At 42.0% G+C, this 13,451-nt stretch overlaps 1 protein-coding gene across 1 annotated transcript in view; it reads right to left on the bottom strand.

Moving 5' to 3' along the window:
* The window catches only part of lama1 (laminin, alpha 1), a gene marked incomplete at both ends in the record, with an annotated part of 58,195 nt that overhangs the window by 41,696 nt on the left and 3,048 nt on the right, over positions 1 to 13,451 (bottom strand). Inside the window, 15 exon segments of the mRNA XM_079260008.1 lie at positions 1,510 to 1,621; positions 2,133 to 2,347; positions 2,976 to 3,077; positions 3,162 to 3,311; positions 3,384 to 3,524; positions 3,606 to 3,751; positions 3,847 to 3,940; positions 8,764 to 8,942; positions 9,034 to 9,151; positions 9,225 to 9,314; positions 9,396 to 9,575; positions 9,663 to 9,853; positions 10,798 to 10,849; positions 12,607 to 12,719; positions 12,830 to 13,000. Coding sequence (XP_079116134.1) covers positions 1,510 to 1,621; positions 2,133 to 2,347; positions 2,976 to 3,077; positions 3,162 to 3,311; positions 3,384 to 3,524; positions 3,606 to 3,751; positions 3,847 to 3,940; positions 8,764 to 8,942; positions 9,034 to 9,151; positions 9,225 to 9,314; positions 9,396 to 9,575; positions 9,663 to 9,853; positions 10,798 to 10,849; positions 12,607 to 12,719; positions 12,830 to 13,000 — 2,054 coding nt within the window.

The following is a 13,451-nucleotide window of genomic DNA, read 5'->3' as shown; positions in this document are numbered from 1 at the left end:
TTACCTACAGTCTCAACCTTTACCCATAGTACCGACCTTACCTACAGCCTCAACCTATACCCATAGTACCGACCTTCCCTACAGCCTCAACCTATAACCATAGTACCGACCTTATAGCCTCAACCTTTACCCACAGTACCGACCTTACCTACAGTCTCAACCTTTACCCATAGTACCGACCTTACAAACAGCCTCAACCTATACCCATAGTACTGACCTTACCTACAGCCTCAACCTTTACACATAGTACTGTCCTTATCAACAGCCTCAACCTATACCCATAGTACCGACCTTACCTACAGCCTCAACCTTTACACATAGTACTGTCCTTATCAACAGCCTCAACCTTTAACCATAGTACCGACCTTGCCTACAGCCTCAAACTTTACTCATAGTACCGACCTTACCAACAGCCTCAACCTTTACCCATAGTACCGACCTTACCTACAGTCTCAACCTTTACCCATAGTACCGACCTTACCTACAGCCTCAACCTATACCCATAGTACCGACCTTATAGCCTCAACCTTTACCCAAAGTACCGACCTTACCTACAGTCTCAACCTTTACCCATAGTACCGACCTTACAAACAGCCTCAACCTATACCCATAGTACTGACCTTACCTACAGCCTCAAGCTTTACACATAGTACTGTCCTTATCAACAGCCTCAACCTTTAACCATAGTACCGACCTTACCTACAGCCTCAACCTCTACCCATAGTACCGACCTTATAGTCTCAACCTTTACCCATAGTACCGACCTTACCTACAGCCTCAACCTATAACCATAGTACCAACCTTATAGCCTCAACCTATACCCATAGTACCGACCTTACCTACAGCCTCAACCTATACCCATAGTACTGACCTTATAGCCTCAACCTTTACACATAGTACCGACCTTACAAACAGCCTCAACCTTTACCCATAGTACCAACCTTACCTACAGCCTCAACCTTTACACATAGTACCGACCTTACCAACAGCCTCAACCTTTACCCATAGTACCGACCTTACCTACAGTCTCAATATTACCCATACCCATAGTACTGACCTAATAGCCTCAACCTTTACACATAGTACCGACCTTACAAACAGCCTCAACCTTTACCCATAGTACCGACCTTACCTACAGCCTCAACCTATACCCATAGTACCGACCTTACCTACAGCCTCAACCTATACCCATAGTACTGACCTTATAGCCTCAACCTTTACACATAGTACCGACCTTACAAACAGCCTCAACCTTTACCCATAGTACCGACCATACCTACAGCCTCAACCTTTACACATAGTACCGACCTTACCAACAGCCTCAACCTTTACCCATAGTACCGACCTTACCTACAGCCTCAATATTACCCATACCCATAGTACTGACCTTATATACCAGCCTCAAACTTACCCATAGTACCAACCTCACCAACGACCTCAACATTGCCTCGAGTACCAACGTTACCTACAGTAAACTAATTGATGCAATTAAATAAGTAAACCACTGACCTCACAGGAAGTGCCGCTGTAACCCCATGGACATTCACAGATCTCTACAGCAACAGCATGAATACCAGAATCTGATCCAGGATCTGCAGTGTCCAAAGACACTGAACTGAGTCTGGAAGACAAACAGACATTGATAAAAACAGTCAGTGTTAACCTGCTGCTGTTTGATGTCTTGATATGCCAAAGAGCATTCTATAGATAATATGCTGAGATGAGCCTTTTTTTAAAAATTTTTTTATTAAGGTTGACTTCATCCTGGTTTGTTGGACCTTTATATGAATGTGATTACAGGAAAACTCTAATGCGTGGCTTAAACATGCAACAAAGAGCTTCTTTCATCTTATCTCTGATGTATGACAAATATGTAGTATTTTCTATGTTCTAAGACAAGAAAAGTTGCAAATATATAAAAGATAAAATGAAATGGACAGATTCTAACAACAGTTTTTAAATAGTTAAATGAATTGGCACACAACCTGTAGCTTTTCTCATCCTAAGACATCTGTTCATTAAAATTTCCTTACTGTTTTTCTTTTATCTTTTACAAGAAAACAATCTAGGAGAACAATCATTTCAGGCTCATAGCACAGTTCAGTAAAGGTGGTCAGCTAAACCTTCATTACCGTATTAGTCTATCAGCAGAGGCATTGAGCTGAACTCTAACCAACAGCGATGTGACATCAGCAAGGACCAAAAGCAGGTCATCATGGGTTATACGAGCCCCAGTTCGATCATTCACAAATCTCTGCGGGATCAATGCCACGGCAACATGTTGCTCAGCCAACGGGGAGAGGAAGAGGAGAAAAGGAGGTGACAGGCGAAGAGCTTCACTGTTACCCTGACAAAAAGAGACAAAAACATCATTATGGGGGCTCTCATTTATCCAACGTCTGGTATTTACTATCCAAAATTGAATAATGAGAAATTAACTCATACATTTCCAGAATTGAGTTAATCTCAGATTTATTAAGAATAGCTGAGTATCATGTATGAGCTTCTTAAAGAAGAGTATTTTGGAAAAGTTTTACTGTTACCCTGACAAAAGTAAATGTAAATACAAGTTCCGAAGAGAAAGAAAAACCCTGATAAGCCAAACATACACAGTTTCTTCATGCAATGTATAAATGTGCTGGACTCCTGTAGGTGGTCCTGCTGGAGCTCAGTGCCATTTCAGAGCCATGAATATCAGACTTAATAAATAATATTTACTATTTACTATATAAATTCCTGCTTGTTCATGTAAACACTAAGTCTTCCTCACACACCAGAGTAAGTCATGGAGTTCCTCAGAGTTCTGTACTTGTGCCGACAGTTTTCATGTTCTATATGTCACATTAATATTGTATGGATACTATTATTAGAATTAGATGTTGATATTAAAAAAAAACATTTAAAAGATGTTAATTGCTATGCAGATGATACTAAGCTATACTTCCCTCTAAACCTTTTTTGATCTGAGTTCTCACCTCAATGATGACATCACAGTGGGCAGGGAGAGAGTGGTCTTGATTATCCAGTGGGAGGTCATAAGCCACAGAAAAGTTCAGAAAACCTCCATAAGACACCAGCTGAAAAGTGGGCGTTGCATGTTTAGTGACACAGTTAAACAGGTAAATTACTGTTTGAGATTGTGACCAGAACCAGTGCCGAACCTTGTTGTGAAGAAAACTTTGAGGCGCTGCCCACAACAGCACCTGCTGGTGACCTCCAGAGGAGGTGTTGCTATGGAGATCATTTCCATACACAACTACGGGGGACTGGAGAGGCTGAGACAGCTGGAACAAAGCATCTGTAAGAACCACCTGAACAAGGAATTGTATCAGAGACTGCATTTTTTGTAGATATGTTCATTCCTGGGTAGAACGATGTGTTACCTGAGCTGTGGTCCAGACAGAACTCTCACACACATCAGAAACACCAAAACAGAAGCAGTCAGTGCAGCCGAATGGGTTGCTCTGCTGCAGGTTATAAAAACCTGGCTTACACAGGTCACAGTGTGCCCCCATCACATTCACCTGAGGAGGAGAGCGCAAGTGAGATGTCACATCACAGGTGATGCATCAGGCAACAGGTGAAGCTGTGATGTCATAGTTTACCTTGCAGGTGCAGGGGCTGCATGGATCGGTGTTGGTGCTGCCTGACAGGTTGCACTCGCAGCGAATACACCAAGGAAAATCTCTGTACCCAAAGGCACAACGATCACACTGTCGACCTGCAAATCCCTCTTTACAGACACACTGGCCTGCAGACACACCTGGACACACACACATTCAGAGCTGCAGGCTGTCGTCACAGACGCTGAAAAGAACAGTAAACTCTGGTGATGAGATGAGTTACCTGGCTGTGTGTCATCTCTAGAGCAGACTGATGACTTGGATCCTCTCGGATCACATCTACACTCAACACATGGGAAGTCTGCGTATGGAGAAACCTACACACACACACACACACACACACACATATACAGAGCATATTGACAGGGTATTGTCAGTACAGGTCTTTAGTAAAACCTAAAGTACCTTACTGCATGTCATCATATATATATATATATATATATATATATATATATATATATATATATATATATATATATATATATATATATATATATATATATATATATATATATATATATATATGTTAGAGCTTCCTGTCCATTGATTGATCGGACAAATATTAATGTATAGTTAGTAGCTCTTGGACATTCATTCAGTGATGTTCTGTCAAGCTTCACATAAACAATTTAATTTAATATTTATAGTTATCCCTAGACATGTTTCAAAATGGCTAATAAGGGTATTTCCTTTCCCCACAACATTACTTGTCCATTTTAGGCTTAATGTCTCCATTAACACAAATTACATGCATAATAATCTGTTTTATTCTTTCTAAAATTCTTTTTTTCTTTCAAGAGAAAACTATGGATTTTTCTCCTTTAAATGTGTCTTCTGATTGTGTACTTCATTCGCAACCAGTTGAACTGATAAACCAGTACATTGTGGTGACTTTTTCTGTCAGACATCAGGGTCAAAACCATCAATTCTAACTCTTTACAATTGCTGCTAAGTTGCTTTAAGTTTGTCCTGCTCAGCAGGAGTGGTGACATAAATTCAGCATTTAAGTAACATTTATTCAGTGTTTCTCAGTCAGTTTATGAGAGTTATTAATATCCTTATTATTTTGTCTGATGATTCATAGCATTTCCATAGTGCTGCAAATGTGAATGAGAGCTTCTGCACTGCTTGTTCGCTCAGTAATTTCAGTAGTGGTTGAGGAAGAGAGTCACAAAATGCTACGGACTGTGTGTGAGTTAAGTAGGCCTATAACGCCAAACATGGGTCAAACTTGTAGATGACACCAGCGGTGGGGCTGATCAGCAAGAAAAGAAGTTCGGGAGGAAGTGAAACGCTTAACAGCGGAGCAATTTAATGTCCCCAATGGGAAACACGATTTACAGAGAAGTCCTCACACAATAAAATCCAGCCAGTCACAACAACCATGATTGTCCACAGAAAATATCAACAAGAAAACTCTGAGAAAATCAGGAGGAAATTCAGTGAAACAGGAAACAAGGCACCTAATAACACTTGAATGATTATTAAAATGAAACACTACAAAGTGGATGAAAACACTACAAGAGATTATTTATCAATTAATAGGCAAAAAGGAGGTATTTAAAATGTCATGGCAGAGGAACAAAGTAATCTTGGGGTTCTGAATCTCAGGACTGAGGACCAACAGACCGAAAAATTCCTTTTCTCTTGTTCTTTCTTGCAAACAAGAAACTGCCCAATTTATCACCCTTGCAATCGGCAGAGACACCTGTTATTAACCTCTACAGGAGGGACTTTTAATCTCAGGTCAGAACACCAGACCAACAACCGTCTCAACAGATGGGATTGGACTTTCTCTGGTTCACTTTCTCCCACTATAAACAAACACAAAGATAACATTCCTGAGTCCCTTTCCTCTTTACAAGACTCTCAGGAAGTTTTCAACACACTCCCCAGAGGACACACTGCCCCCGTCCTCCTCAGTCCATCATATTTCCAAGCTGCTTGGCCTGATTAAGGGTCGTGGGGGAGCTGGAGTCTGTCCCAGTAATCACTGGGCGAGAGGCAAGTACACCTGGACAGGTCACCAGTCCACAGGACCACACAGAGAGACAAACAACCACTCACACTCAGATTAACCAGTTAACCACAGTCCCCAACATTTCTGTCATTATTTCGCCATCCAATGATGGAAGAAAACCATCCTAGAACTGTTCAACTTCCTCATCATGAAAGTGACAGCTTTCAGCTTCTGCCTGGGGAGGATAGGTCCGCCATCTTTGTCTCGCCTCCAGAGTGAAACATCTCCACCTGAAGAGCCTAAATATAGTTCCAAGAAATGGGGAACGTTCATCCAGACTACTCTGATCATGTGATTGACAGTTCTTTTCACATGTTTAGTTTTAGTTTTAGTTTATTTCGATCCCCATTAGCTGTAGCTTGTGTTCTTCCTGGGGTCCGGCACAATTATAACATCAAAAACTACACCTTGTAAAAGTTACACAGAACATCAGCACTTCTGTTCAATCCTGGAAATACAAGATATTTACATTCAAATCATCTCTTTACATCCATTTTTACATACTAAATGCATGCATGTCATTTCCATTCATGGTACATCCAGTACTTTACCATAATACATCGTATTCTATCATATAAACAGTTTAGTGTAATACACACCCTATTCATGTACAAAATATGCTTACTCATAATTAGAAATCAACCTATATATTTGATCATCTGTAATACAAATCTAGTACACATCTATCCACATTATGAATTTGTTTACCCTATTACACATTCATTTGTATTTATTATACTTTAATCACCAAACCCTTATAATTAGGAATTATATAGATACCTGTACTTTTGACAAATGGTCTTTTAATAATATTTTAACGTTTTTTAGGTCAGTGGTTACTCATCTTCAGTAGTGATTTCCATATTTTCATGCCTCTATACAGAACAGTTCTTTTTATGGCATTTGATTTTGCTTTAGGCAAGCTAAAATTTCCATCTTTTGCATGTCTTGTGGTATATTCGTGATTTCCAGCACTAAAAGTAAGGTTATCAAATAAAATAACAGGTAGTTTAATGACAGATATATTTCTGATTACAACTGTCAATGAGTATAAGACTCTGTCTTTGACCAACAATCAGTTAAGTTTCTTATGCATCGTGATGATATTTGTCCTGAAATCACTCTTCAGTACCGTTCAGGCAGCTTATTTTGTACATTGTATTCTGTCTAACACCTCCCTTGTGGCATTTGACCAAACGACTGGACAGTAATCTAATTGAGATAAGATCAGTGATTACATTATCGTTTTGAGGATGTTTTGCGTCATAAAAGTTGCCTGTCTTCTTATAATTACATCTTTGTAATCATATTATTTATGCATTTTCTCCATGATAATTAGTTATCAACTGTCACTCCCAGAAGTTTGGTCTCAAGAACATTGTTTATGGGAGAATTGTCGATATTAATGTTTAATACAGGATTACTTCTTAACTTATGAGTTGTAGTTGTGATTTCTGCCAAACCTTGTTTCCTATTCATTCATTTCACCTAGTTCCAATTAGTCTATTTATTACACTTGTGTCTTGTTCTGTTTCCCACACCTCCACAAACCTTGACACTGTACTGGTATGGCAGAAAGTCTGTAGTACTATTTGCAGTACCTCGGAAGGTCTGTATTACTATTTGGGGTACCTCGGAAGGTCTGTAGTACTATTTGGGGTACCTCGGAAGGTCTGTGGTACTATTTGGGGTACCTCAGAAGGTCTGTAGTACTATTTGGGGTACCTTGGAAGGTCTGTGGTACTATTTGGGATACCTCGGAAGGTCTGTAGTACTATTTGGGGTACCTCGGAAGGTCTGTAGTACTATTTGGGGTACCTCGGAAGGTCTGTAGTACTATTTGGGGTACCTCGGAAGGTCTGTAGTACTACTTGCGGTACCTCAGAAGGTCTGTAGTACTATTTGGGGTACCTCGGAAGGTCTGTGGTACTACTTGCGGTACCTCGGAAGGTCTGTAGTACTATTTGGGGTACCTCAGAAGGTCTGTGGTACTATTTGGGATACCTCGGAAGGTCTGTAGTACTATTTGGGGTACCTCGGAAGGTCTGTGGTACTACTTGCGGTACCTCAGAAGGTCTGTAGTACTATTTGGGGTACCTCGGAAGGTCTGTGGTACTACTTGCGGTACCTCGGAAGGTCTGTGGTACTATTTGGGGTACCTCGGAAGGTCTGTATTACTATTTGGGGTACCTCGGAAGGTCTGTAGTACTATTTGGGGTACCTCGGAAGGTCTGTGGTACTACTTGCGGTACCTCAGGAGGTCTGTATTACTATTTGGGGTACCTCAGGAGGTCTGTAGTACGATTTGCGGTACCTCAGGAGGTCTGTATTACTATTTGGGGTACCTCGGAAGGTCTGTAGTACTATTTGGGGTACCTCAGAAGGTCTGTGGTACTACTTGCGGTACCTCGGAAGGTCTGTGGTACTACTTGCGGTACCTCGGAAGGTCTGTGGTACTACTTGCGGTACCTCAGAAGGTCTGTAGTACTATTTGGGGTACCTCGGAAGGTCTGTGGTACTACTTGCGGTACCTCGGAAGGTCTGTGGTACTACTTGCGGTACCTCAGAAGGTCTTTAATACTATTTGGGGTACCTCGGAAGGTCTGTAGTACGATTTGCGGTACCTCAGGAGGTCTGTATTACTATTTGCGGTACCTCGGAAGGTCTGTAGTATGATTTGCGGTACCTCAGGAGGTCTGTATTACTATTTGGGGTACCTCGGAAGGTCTGTAGTATGATTTGCGGTACCTCAGGAGGTCTGTATTACTATTTGGGGTACCTCGGAAGGTCTGTAGTACGATTTGCGGTACCTCAGGAGGTCTGTATTACTATTTGGGGTACCTCGGAAGGTCTGTAGTACTATTTGGGGTACCTCAGAAGGTCTGTGGTACTACTTGCGGTACCTCGGAAGGTCTGTGGTACTACTTGCGGTACCTCAGAAGGTCTGTAGTACTATTTGGGGTACCTCAGAAGGTCTGTGGTACTACTTGCGGTACCTCGGAAGGTCTGTGGTACTACTTGCGGTACCTCAGAAGGTCTGTAGTACTATTTGGGGTACCTCGGAAGGTCTGTAGTACGATTTGCGGTACCTCAGAAGGTCTGTATTACTATTTGGGGTACCTCGGAAGGTCTGTAGAAGCCGTCCCTGCAGGTCTCACAGTTGATGCCGGCGGTGTTCTGCTGGCAGCTGATACAGACTCCGCCTCCCTGACGAACCCCCTGACTGTTCAAACTCAGAGAGAGTTCAGACACAGTCCGGTTGTAAAAACAGTCCATGGTCTTGTTGTGACAGTTACACTCTGATGAAGAGACACGCGAAGACAGACATGTGAGACACAGACAGGTCAGGACAGAACAGACAGGTGATACGAGACAGACAGGTGGTCTCACTTTCGCAGGTGTTTCCCTCAGAGATGGTTCCTGGTTCCCACGGCTGCTGGTGGTAACCAGGGCAACACTGGTTGCAGTTTTCTCCACAGGTGTTGTGCTCACACACACACTGCAGCTTCTTCAGACAGACACACATCAGTCAGAAAGAAGTTCATTCATACAGGTGTGTCAACTGGTGTGTCTGTGGTTACCTTAGTAACCTGGTCCAGGGAGCAGCTCTGGGCGTGTCCGTAGCAGATACACATCCCGCCAACAGAGATGTCCTTTATGGAGTAGAAATACTGACACACAAAAACATGAACATGATCATCTACAGCCTGCCTCACCGTCCCGGTCAGAGTATCCCCCTCAGCCTGTCTTACCCTCCTGCTGACGATGGGGTCGATGTCTTGCGGGTCATGCGTGCTCAGTGTCATCAGGTCAGCATTGAGTGTTCTGATTCGCTGAAGCCTCAGTCTGATGTAACGAGCTGATGTGAAGTTCAGGAGGTCAGAGGTCAAATCGTCAGCTCCAGGACGGCCATTAATGAGAGATGTGTGGATCTGACATCCAGTGAGAAACAAGTGTTAGAGAGACGGAGACATTTTCAGAGAGACATGTCCTCCAGACAGATGGACGGCCTGTCTCACCTCTCCGTGCTCCAGTGGATTCAGTCTGGAGTAGTAGGACGTACAGATGACCTCTGTGTCGGTCCTGTAAGTGGGGGGTCCGAGTCTGGGGGTGACGTTGTACCGAGACAAACACTCTGAGTCACTGATGGCGTAAAACTGCCAGGGCTGGTACGTCTCCCCATCCAGAGACCGCTCCAAGATCCAGTTACCTGGAGACAGACAGGTGAGGAGATGTAGGGACGCAAAGACCAAGAAGACGTCACTTCTTTCTAGACCACTAGGTTCGTAGAAATGTACATGCTTTGTCCAAATAACTCATTCTGTTGAAAGATGTTTGTTTCTACATTCAGACCAAGCAAAAACTGTTTTCATTTAGGTCTGGCAGTGATTTAAGGAATAAACATAATTTAGTCCAAAATGAGAAACCATTAAAGCATCAAAGATGTTCCAGAAAATCTTTGATCAATATAAAAACAAAAGTCCTCATTGAAAGATTGAAAGATTTCCACAATTCTCCTCTACAGTCAGAAAATCAGTTTCCATGGAGGAAATCTGGAGGAAGTTCAGTCTCAGTTAGACATGCTGATCCCTCAGACTGAACCATCAATCAACAGATGGCAGAACCACATGAAGGAGGATTACGAAGGAAACCTTCGTCAAACTACGTTAAAGTTAAATTCATTTAAACAGCACTAGAAGGCTAAGTGTATGCCAATCAAAGTAGCCTGTACAGCAGTGGTTATTAACAACGGAGCCTTGAGCATCATCAAAAAGGCTACAAAGAACTCCCAGTTTTACACCTGTGGGTCCACATAATAGATCATATAACGATTTGGGACTTTCAAACTGTCAAACATTCTTTGACATGAGACTTCAATAAGTTGGATAGTTATTCTGGTCTGGACCAGATTTGTTAGCCAGCAATAGTTACCATGGTAACTCATCTGGGAATGATATATGCCACGATGACGTAATGGAAGTCTTGCTTATCGAAGTAACTGAGACTTTCCCTTAATACTGATTCATGGAACACCCCTCAGATGATAAAACTACATGTAAACAAACTGCAAGTATGTTTACTGAGGGTAAACATGTAAACTGATGGTTAATAGGTCAATGGTAGGAAAAGGATAGGTAAATGGATGGCTCTCACCTGGTCGTGGAGAGTTGGCAGCTTTGATGATAATGTAAGCCACCTGGAAAATCTGAGAAAACAGACAGCGTTTAACCAGCCGAAAATTCAAGTGACATCATCGTGTCACAGTCAGCCATTTATCTGGTTTATGTTATGGCGTGGTTCACGTCAACATTTCCTCTGGTTCAGCTGCTGATAAACCAGGAATCTTCTAGAAAAGAAAAACCTTTCCTGTTGACGTACAGCTGCCATGACATGACTGACAGCCTGACATTCATTTATTTAGCCAGTGGTTGTTGTTTCATATTTTATGTGTATGTTTATTTTGTGTGTATAAGTCCTTATAGAACTTCGGTCAGCACAGGTCATGTTCCCTTACCAATTCAGCTTATTCCAGTCCCAGTAATGGTGGATGGAAGTAGCAGTAAATCTGACTTTTCCTCCATATTAATGCTTCAACACATGAAATGAAGGCAATGCATGTGTAACAGGTGTTGATTTAAAGTGGCATTCCAAGAACGTACATCATCTGATAAGAGGTCAGTAAAGATATCAAGTCAAGCAATATGACCTCTTTTTCAGTTGAAAATCTCTGTTAAGTCTGTTGATCAGAAATATTGATGATTATTGTTGTGAATGAGTAGCTCTAGATATCTCGAGTTCTGCATCTATAAGTTAAAGGTCAGACAATCAACACAGGACATGACTGAAAGAACGTCTTGGACAAAAACCAAGCAAAACCTCCATATGAACCTAAACAAGTTGTTATAGTCCTCAGCTCAAACCTCTCTTGCCAACAATAAGGTCCACACCTCTAATGCCTTTTGGTCTGGACTGGTCGGCCCTGAATTATTATTAGGACCCAAAATCATGTTACAATGTAAACCCATCTGATTGCCAGTTAGCTACACTAACCCTTTCCTAACCTTCTATTAGCTAAAAATCATGAAGCCCTCCGCTAGACCTCTACTAGACCTCACCTAACACCCCACTGGTCCTCTGTTAGACCTCTACTAACCCTCCACTGATCTTCTACTAGACCTCCACAAACTCTCCCCTTTAAAAGACCTCCATCAACCCTCCATTGATCCTCAGTCAGACCTTCACTAATCTTCCACTGGTCCTCGAATCCAGTGTTTCTAAGTCCTGGCCCGTAGGATCCACTGCCCTCCATGCCTTATCGTACCACCAACAGACTTGATTCAGACTGAATAACTTTCTCATTAAGTTCTTTGCATGCTTGTTGACGAGTTATTGACTTTAACTCAGTTGTGTTAGAGTAGAAACCTTGATTGGATTAAGCGGTTCAGATAATGAATGAACGAATGAATGAATGAGTGAATGAATGTTAGAGTAGGTTTACCTCTAAAAAATGCAGGACCTTGAGCCCTGCGAACCTGGATTGATAAGCACTGCTCTACTAGACCTCTGCTAACTCTCCACTGGTCCTCTGCTAACCATCCACAGGCCATTTGCCAGACCAGCCTTTTCTAAACTGAGGTTCTCGTCCCCCATGTGGGTCTAAAGATAATTTTACGGGATTGTACAAATAAGACAGCCAATGTTTATCAGGTAAGGTGGGATGTCTAATAGTGTTGTCAAAGGTAATGTGTTAATGTTAATGCAAAGAGGTTGTAAACACTAATGTATCTGACTTTGTGGCTTGTGACTAAAAATGTTTAGAATCCACAGTACTGGACCTTCACTAGCTATCTACTTAACTTCTGCTAACCATTCATAGGCCATCTGCTAATGCTCTGGTAACCCCCACCAAAGGCCCTCTGCTAACCATCTACATATCTTTTACAGGATAAGTGGGGATGTTACCTGTTTCAGATCCAGTGTGATGGTAACCCAGTGAAATTTCCGTCCGTTCTTGATACTTGGACTCTGCCACCACTGGTTGGTCCCATCAATGGCATTTGTAATTGAATGACGCTCTGCAGACAGAAAAATACTGTCATCACTCTGTGTGGTGGAGTCTGGCAGCACTCCACCAAGTCTCAGCTGGTGTCATGAAGTTTTAAATGAACTCAGGTTCAGGTCACACCTTTGGCCAGGACTGAGTTGGCATCACATTTGGGGCAATGTGGGTTTTTGATTCTTCGTCCTGGAACATGTTCAACTAGTTTACAGTAAACCTCAGGTTCTGGGTCCCCACAAGTGGCATTACTGCTGATCTCTGCATTACTGACCAGATTGAAGATGGCTGGAAACAAACCTGGAAGACAGCAGAACAAATGAATGAATGTGTAAACAAAGGCATGCTACCAGTTTTTCCTTCGACTATGAATCGCACCTTTAGTTTCTGTAAATAATTTCTGCTGAGCCACTGTCTAAAACCTGATGACTGAATAAAGTGACGCCACCTGACCATGTGATCTTTCATTTCCAAATGACATCAAAGAAAATTTTTAATTTTGCCATAAAGGAAACAAACACACAGACACTGATTCCGCTAATGATTCCTGCTGAAACCGTCGCTTGCAATCATGTGACTTTCAACAAAAATAGGGGCGTAGAGAATCCTGGTTGGGGACCAACCTGTTTTGAGGTGATGGTTTGGTTCTTTTTTGGTACAGTAAAAAACATGAAACTGCTTAACTTTGGTGTAAACAGGAATATGTTTAATGGAATTTAAAATGAAAACAAAAACTGCTTCCAGTAAATTT

The sequence above is a fragment of the Telmatherina bonti genome (assembly GCF_933228915.1).
Source record: "Telmatherina bonti genome assembly, chromosome: 20".
NCBI classification, from domain to species: Eukaryota; Metazoa; Chordata; class Actinopteri; order Atheriniformes; family Telmatherinidae; genus Telmatherina; species Telmatherina bonti.
This window is presented reverse-complemented; position numbering and strand designations above follow the sequence as displayed.